At 41.2% G+C, this 8,707-nt stretch overlaps 1 protein-coding gene across 2 annotated transcripts in view; it reads right to left on the bottom strand.

Annotated features, from left to right (window-relative positions):
* Positions 1 to 5,077: 5,077 nt before the first annotated feature.
* met (MET proto-oncogene, receptor tyrosine kinase) overlaps positions 5,078 to 8,707 on the bottom strand; it is a 122,713-nt gene continuing 119,083 nt past the window's right edge. For both annotated transcript variants that reach the window (XM_023346465.1, XM_023346468.1), the window contains exon 21: positions 5,078 to 6,809. In XM_023346465.1, the coding sequence (XP_023202233.1) occupies positions 6,530 to 6,809 (280 nt within the window). In that variant the 3' untranslated portion in view covers positions 5,078 to 6,529. The remainder of the gene's footprint in view (positions 6,810 to 8,707) is intronic.

The following is an 8,707-nucleotide window of genomic DNA, read 5'->3' as shown; positions in this document are numbered from 1 at the left end:
GTAGCTTATTCAAAAAATTCTGCAGCGTCAAGAGGGGGCGCTGATAACTCATTAAACAACTTGAACTTGTTTCAACACAGACACAAATGTCCACAGAATCTTATCTGAGGTCACCACCTGATGGAAGGGGTCAATAGTTGTTATGTGTGTGGGGGTGTGTGTGTGTGTGCGGGGGTGTGTGTGTGTGTGTGTGGGTTGGTGTACACCACCACCTGGTGCCATTTACCTCCCTTACGTTACCGAAGCCAGAACTCATTAACCATTTAATGACCGTGACCTGACTCAGTTGGTCACAGTGGCACTGCCATGTCTGGAGCTCACCCAATAACCCAGAACCTTTTTAAAGAACCCAGAACTCGCCCGCTTTGGGCTGGTGAGGAAGTGTTCAAGTTTATTTCTATTGGTGCTGGCCAACAGATTCTGAGCAGCCATGTGTACATGTGGGCTGAGAACTGCAAAAACAGTACGCTCTCCTGACCTGTGATCCCTCTGCCATGCATACAGATGCTGCTGACTCTCCTGGAGAAAAAAAAATCAAATCAGCTTCCAGTTTTACTGTTTTCCTCTCATGGGTTGCATTTCTTACTTCTTACAAGGTAGAATTCTAGCATGCATCACTTATGGCAGGAGATAGACACAAACATTTAAATCCACCAAACACACAGTCAGATAAAAACAGTGGAATGGAGGCAGAATTAAAGCCTCAACATGTTGACTTTAGTGCATATTAGTATGAAGGAGTGAATGTATGGTTCCTGTTAATACACAGATTACAGTAGACCAGATTATTTTCATTGGAGATTGGTAAAGAAAACACTTTATCTTTATTAGCCGTGCTACATTTGTAACATGGGATTCCACTGCTGACATCCTCTGATCCAGCTCTCATTGTGTCTGAGTCTGAGTGGACTGGCAGCCCTGAAGGAGAGAAAGACTGAAAGCATGGAGGGATGAAAGACCAAACAAGTCTGGTTTGGCTGCAGGGAGTTGGATGATTAGGTTGAAAAGCAAAGTCAGATGTGCCTCCTATGTGTGTTAGCCGGGGCTTAACGTGGTTTTTGCAGAGACAGTTTAATCCTTGGGACAAAGATAATGCACACTGGTGGAGAGCTCTGTGTTCATTCGAACATTCCTCTCTTCTAATCTTCTTCCCTCTTAAAAACAATACATGTTTTTATAATTTTTAAAAAAAGTCTTAGATAAAGTGACTGGGAAGTATAAGTTCAGTCAAAAGCTTTTAAAGAATTACTGTCTTATACTTGAGGTAAATAACTTTCTCAGTCAGTGTTTTAGATCACATAATACATTTCAGTCCCATATGTAGATAACCTGAGTAAATATGAATAAACTTATTTTATTAAGAGAAAAATAGCTCCCAAAACCAACCTGGGATCATAAAGTGCAGGAGTGACAGTAAAATATAAATAACTTATATTTTACTGTCACTCCTGCACTTTATATTTTATATTTTATATTCATATTTTATACTGTATTTTATTCTGGAGTAACCTCACAATTGAAAGCTCAAAACATTGTCCTGAGCCGTATGCAACGAAATTTCGTTCTGTATACACCCTGTGCATGCAAAATGACAATAAAGTCAGTCTAAGTCTAAGTCTAAGTCTAACCTGAATCTACATATGACATCATGACAGAACTGTGGTTAATATTCTTTTGCAAGCTGAGTTAAAATTCCCATCAAGTTACCTCTGCAAATGTACAGCTAATGAAGCATTTACTTGATATGGGTGTTTTGAATTGGAGCAACATTGTAAAACATGCAGCAGAAACAAAAAAATAACTTAAACAGAACCTGACTGACAACACAAAGTGAACAAAAAAGATCTCAAAAAGCAAAACTTCCTGCCTTGATCTATAGAGTCGGACTAACCAACATCAGTCCAAGACTCTTTCAGGCTGGCAAAGAGCAATCCAGGCACTTGTCTCAATTAAGGTCAGGGTTTTTGATTTTAGACTAAGATTGGGAAAAACAACGGGAGAAATCCAAGGTCAAAACAAAACGAACAAAAATACCCATCTCACTTTTGCCCCCAAAAATATCTTGATAATCTCCAAGACTTTTGTGGACAGTGTTGTGAACAAACAGACAACATAAAATGTGCCTCACTTCACAACAGTAATAAAAGTAATAAAGAAATTCTGAATAAATAAATAAACCCCATATTGTCAGTGGGGATATTATTTTAATGGTTCAGGATGAATTAGAGAGAATGTGTTATCATTAATTCTCTGCTTTTCTTTCCCTTATAAAAAGCATTTTGTGTTTAGTTTTCTTTGTCTGATATTAACATTTATTTGATGAGCCAAAACATTTAAATATGTTTTTAATTCTTCAAACCAGAAACCCAGACAGACACATTCAGAATAAACTATTGAAAAATGCATCAGTAATGATTTTTATAACTTTAGGTGCTTTGCAAATTGGCTCTGATTTAACATCATATATTGTTGGACATGCCACCTTGTATCAGGTTCTTCTTTGTCCCAATTCTCTGCTTGTATTTAAACAATGCAATACTTTTAAACTTATTCTCAGCCAGCCATTTTCTATCCATTTTGTCCCTATAGGGGTTGTGAGGTGTGCTAGTGCCTATTTTGCTCAGGGTCAACGGGCGAGAGGTGGGGTCACCATGGACAGGTCACCAGTCCATCTCAGGGTTATAGTTCACAACTGTTCAGTCATTTTTGTACATTTTAAGTCAAAAAGTTAAAAAATGGGACATTTTGTACATATGAACACAGCCCCATTCCTTGATACAGGTTTGTTCACGTGTCCGTTAACACACATGTACATCTTCCTAAATATTTAATCATTATCAGCATTATTTTCATTTTAGGCTGGCGTCCATCTCCAGCAGTTACTGCAGCGAGAGGCAGGGTGGACCCTGTACAGGTCACTAGTTCATCACAGGACAAACAACCATGACACACTCAAACCTAAGGACAACTAAAGGTAATTATTAACTAATTAGCTTCACAGATCATGTTTCTGGACTGTGGGAGGAAGTGATGTAATCAGAGGGACAGAAAAATAAACATGTATGTAATGTGCTACTGTCAAGAATAAGATAAAAATAAAATCAACACAAATAAATAACATACTGGATAAACCTACTTTGTGTTCATTTATGAAATAAAATCCAATGAGGAACACAGATTTTTGTAGTTGTGACTTGACAAAATATAATCTAAAATAATATAAGATTGTTGATGCATGGATAGGTTAGCTAGATTCTTCTTTAAGCTTCTACTAATGACACGCTGGTACTTCTTACAGTTGAAAATGACCCTGACCTTGGAAGACTGTAATAACAAACATCCCACGGTTGCTGGAATCCAACGAAGGTTGGATGTCTAATTAATTACAGTCCATATCAATAGGCCATTATCTGCCATGACCTTAGGAGGGGGATATGGACCTCTGTCTGTCACGAGTTTGTATTTATTAAATAATCCAACCTCTGTACAGGTTTAACTCTTGGCCTTCACCATTAATGCACAATCATGGCTCAATCAAGACTAGGAAGTATGAGCAAGGTCAGGGAAGGTCAACGCTGGACTGTTAGAGGAAGACAGGAGTGAAACGTTCTGATGTTGCCTTTGGGTTTAAAGAGAAAAGGTTAATTCTCCGAGACTAAACTGAACATAAAATGTTGTAAACCGACAAGTTAAGATTGGAATTTGTTCATTTGAAACAGAAATCAATGCTAGTCAATAAAAAAAAGAAACATCATTTAAATCATAGCTTTATTACCCTTACAAGATTTATTATACATCATGTAGGAACATGTACCTTCAATACTTTTTAAAGACAAAACAGAATGATATGCACATATACTGTACAACAATCAGTGTTAAACATCAACAAGGTGGTAGAGAACGTGATCGTGGAGACAGCAGTCTTTCTGTAACGGGAGGAAGGTCTCGTCGTTCTTTTTCTCCTCCATCGTTCTGTTCTTTTACCATGATCTGGCAAAAACAGCCAGAGGCCAAACAACCATCCATGCTCCGTATTGCTTTATTGTCTTTATCTACAAAATGGCAGTGATTTGTCAAAATAAAAAAAAGGTTGTTCAACTGGTTTTTAATAGTCTTTCCATTGGAACGTGTGTAATTGAAGAGGCTCATCCGTCGTATATAAAAATATAGTACAGCAATTTTTTTCTCATCAGAGCAAACATTCATACCTGTTCATGTCCATGGCTGAACACAGTGGCAGCCAGACCCAAAGAAACTGCTACATGAAGCAATCGTTAACATAACATTGATCATTAGAGTGGTTTACAAGCTTATGCCCATTTGTGATCAGTTTAGTGAAACTACAGCAATCCCCTCTGAAAAGTGTTCACACCCTCTGGACTTTTCCTACATTTTGTCTCATTACAGTTGCAAAGATTGGTGTAGTGGGCGTGCCGTGGTGGCGTAGCGGTTAGCGCGACCCGTATTTGGAGGCCTTGAGTCCTCGACGCGGCCGTCGCGAGTTCGACTCCCGGACCTGACAACATTTGCCGCATGTCTTCCCCCCTCTCCTTCCCTGTTTCCTGTCAGCCTACTTTCGTAAAAGGGACACTAGAGCCCACAAAAGACCCCTTGGAGGGGTAAAAAAAAAAGATTGGTGTAGTTTACAGGGGTTTTTATTTTGAAGACCAGCACAAGGTAGTTTGTGTTCCTGAAGCAGAATGAAAGTAATACATGCTTTTTAAAGCTACACAAGGGAGTTCTGAGAAAACCGGGGAAAATTTGAACAAGCCCACCTTGCTGGCTCCTCCCCCTGCCTCCAAAGCTCCTCCCCCACAGTGGAGCCAGCTGAGAACTCAAGAAATGAGGAGTAAATTCCTGTTACGTTAAATTCTTTCTCCACCATTAGCACAGTCGCAGCAGCACACCGGCAATCTTGAGCTTGAACAATGTTGAGTGTGACTGACTCTGCTAAGGACCCTCCTCCTGGCTCTGATTGCTTGTTTCTGACTGGGAGCGCTGTATTTCTGCAAATGGCAGTAGGACCACAGGGAGGAGACAGAGAAGCTTGATTTTTTTCACAGATTAGCCGTCTCATATTCTACTGTCAGAATATAGCAACAGTTATAACAAACATAAAAAAAAAATCTAAAAAAAGTTACCTCAAATGTTGCCCAAATAAAATCTGACATGTATTTCTATTCAACCCACTTGTGCAATCAGTCGCCTTTGGAAGTCATTTTAGTGAATTTGTAAATTCACTGTGTCTTTAAAGTAGCACAAATAAAATGATTCTTCTACTCTTGAAGGAAAGATAGCAAACATATGGTCAGATGAGATCAAAATAGAGCTTTTTAGATGGCATGGGAAACTAACACTACATGTTACCCTGAACACACCACCCTCTGGAGAAACGTGGTCATGGCAGTGTCATGCTATACGGATGTTTTTCCTTCAGGAAAAAGAGGGAAAACTGGTCATATTTGATGGGAATCAATCAATGGACATAAATACAGTACAATCAGGTGATTCAGGTCAAGGTTGACCTTCCAACAGCGACCCTGAACATACAGCCAGAGCATAGTGGGATAGTCCAATGGAGTTGTAATGTGACAGAAGGTGAAAGAACCCAGTGGGTCTGTGTACTTTTGCAAGGCACACCTTATTAAAAACAATAAATCCTGACAGTCGCTCCTTTCTTGAAGAAAACAATCAAGAATGTTTTGAAGAACACAAGTTTGAAGTATTAACCACCTGCAGACTGTCAAGATCTCATTCAAATACACCATCTAGTGCTTTAACAGGTAACTTACATCGTTATCTTTATTCTTTCTTAGAGGGCATCCATGTTCATTCAAGTGTGACAACTGTAGTTGTTTCTCTGATATATAATTAACTAACCCAGGAACCATCTGGCTGTTTCACACAGGCAACCTTTTGTTTTTTTGCCCCCCCCCCCCAGGCATGTGAAAGCTATTTGACCAAGGGTAAGTATACAAATAAAGCATCCAGTGAAATGCACACAGCAGGGTCTTTACACATCCTGCTTGTTCCTCCTCCACCACCTAAGACTCCATGGTTCATCCCAGCAGTGTCTCGTGTTGTGTTCATGGAGGAAAGAGAGGTTTATACAACACGAATACATGTCAATTTCCTGCGTATTCACATTACAGAGTGCAGTGGTGAAGAAGGAGAAGAAGATTGTTTTGTTGAAGCAAAGCAATGGAGGACAGGAGTCGTTTGTGTAGTGGACACTGAGATGTGCTTCTTCGCCAGGACGGCTTTAGTCAGCGGAACTCTTTGACACAGGGTTCCTCTGTCCTGTGAAAGCCTGTGACTGTGCTCATTGAGAGTTTGTGGTAGGAGCTGGACAGGTTTGCTCTGCGTCACGTTGAGGTTTCCAAAAAGATCCTGATCACTTTGAGCTCCAAAGAATCCCTGTTGTCCTCGGAATGCAGCGTCCAGTGTTTGGCAAGTTATAGACAGTAGCTCCCTGCTTTCTGAGTCCATCTCTCAGTTGATGATCGGCCCCATATCCTCCCTTCCTGGTTCAGGTGCAACATTCACGCTCCATGCGGCAGAGGAGCGGGGACTGGGAGGGCAGGGACGAGGAGGTGCAGGGCTCAGAGGAGGAGTCTGAGGAAGATGACGTGGAGGAGAGAAGGGAGGGGTACGGGCTCATCTTCTCGATGTTGACGTACGTCGTGTTGAGGAGGACGTAGTGCTCCCCGCTGAAGCTGGAGAAGATGGCAGCGATGCGGGACACCAGCTCAGAGAAGGAAGGTCGGTGCTCCGGCTTGGGATGCCAGCACTCGATCATCACCGTGTAGCTGGGGGAGGAGATGAGAAACAACTTTCAGCCGCTGTCTTCTTTAGCTTGGACATAGTAGTTTAAGCATTTATTTCTATTTCACTAATGGATTATCATGTATCATGAGGAAATAATTAGTGGTCTTTTGCTCAAACCTTCTTAAATATGCAGTTGCTGCCATCAAAACCTCAACTAGATGTTTGGATATTTGGATCTCCTTGTTCCTAATTGTTAGTCTTTGTCTCAATAGGAACTTTCCTAACTCTCAGAAAACTCTCTCCCTTCCACATTGACAAAACCTTGTTGACTCTAGTTTATGGAGCTGTTATTGAATCAGTTTCATCTTTCTGCTTGGTGCCCTTCTGCCATAGAGGAGTTTGTGGAGTAAACATGAAAATAAAAAATGTGCTTCATGTTTCCAAATGAGAGGCGTTGCACTACCATCCCAGAGTGATCCTATTTTAACAAAAAAGGAAAATAACTAACTTTATTGTCAGTACATTTTAACCAAATAGTTAAAATACTTCAGTAAGTTGACAGGTGAGATGCAGTTAAGCCCAGAATCCTTGTACTTCAGACAGGTGCAGAAGGTTATCCACATCCATCTTAATATACTGTATGTGTGTCATTCTCTGAACTGTGAGTTCAGGCTCCGCCTAAGTTTCTAAAATTAGAAGAATCAGAGCTAAAAGTTGCAGGAAATTGTATCTACAGCTCTACAATAAGGTGTCTGTGCAACAGTTTCACTCATTGAAATTTCCCTTTCTGCCCTTCATCTGAAATTACGCCACATTTGCACGTCATCAAAATCAAGTGACTGAAACCCGCTTTAGCATGAGCTTCCCCTAAATGCCATTACCACTGTGCTTTATGGTTCACAACCAAATGTTAACATGGGTCAAAAATGGGCGTGCGGTGGTGGCGTAGCGGTTAGCGTGACCCATATTTGGAGGCCTTCAGTCCTCGACGCGGCCGTCGCGGGTTCGACTCCCGGACCCGACGACATTTGCCGCATGTCTTCCCCCCTCTCCTTCCCCATTTCCTATCAGCCCACTGTCATATAAGGGACACTAGAGCCCACAAAAATACCCACTGGAGGGGTAACAAATATATATATATATATATATAACATGGGTCAAAAATGTGTCCGATGCTTCAAGTTTGACGGGTGTGCACTTTTACTGCAGATGCTTGACATTTTGTTCTACACCCAGGGTTTCACGAGTCAAATGCGTCTGGTGTACATTCAAAGTCTATGTGCTGGCACTCTAGCTGTTATTTTCAGTTGCCGGTATATTTGTCAGGCGTTTTGGATGCGTTGGACGCTCTTCAACGGTTCACATTGAGCCACACTAGACGCGTGAAATGCGCCGTGATGGGCCCTCGACGCGCCTCCATGTAGACTTATGATGTAAACCAGCCGGCTGATGCTGAAAACGCGTTTGGTGTGAACGCACCATTACAGTTAGTGGAATTAATGTTTGTGATTAGTCCTTTAGAGTTAGCACAGCTAACTTTTGAATTAGCGGCACCCACCAATGCATTGACATGAGCAGATAGACCGGAGCTCAGTAACTTCATTCAACAGCAAAACTCCTCAGTCTGCCAGAAATTGAAATCTGTTCATATTTCTCCTTTGATCTGCTAGAAGATAGTGTAACAAAACAAAAGTAAGAACCTCATTAACACATTTGTTCAAGTTACAAGCTGGTTCCTGTTGCTACCTGAGGCCCTCTGAGAACCATCAGCAGGGAAAAATTGCAAGAATGTCTGCAGACATACATCATCCCCTGATGTGGCCTCTGCTTTACTCCCACATGAACACTCCCATCTTCTACCCAGCTTCACACACACACGCACACACACACACACATACTGAGAGCGCAGCTCATAATGTTATCAGCTGTCAGATTATTG

This window comes from Xiphophorus maculatus, chromosome 2, assembly GCF_002775205.1.
Source record: "Xiphophorus maculatus strain JP 163 A chromosome 2, X_maculatus-5.0-male, whole genome shotgun sequence".
Classification (NCBI taxonomy): domain Eukaryota; kingdom Metazoa; phylum Chordata; class Actinopteri; order Cyprinodontiformes; family Poeciliidae; genus Xiphophorus; species Xiphophorus maculatus.
Note: the sequence above shows the minus strand (reverse complement) of the source record. Positions and strands in the feature narration are given on the sequence as shown.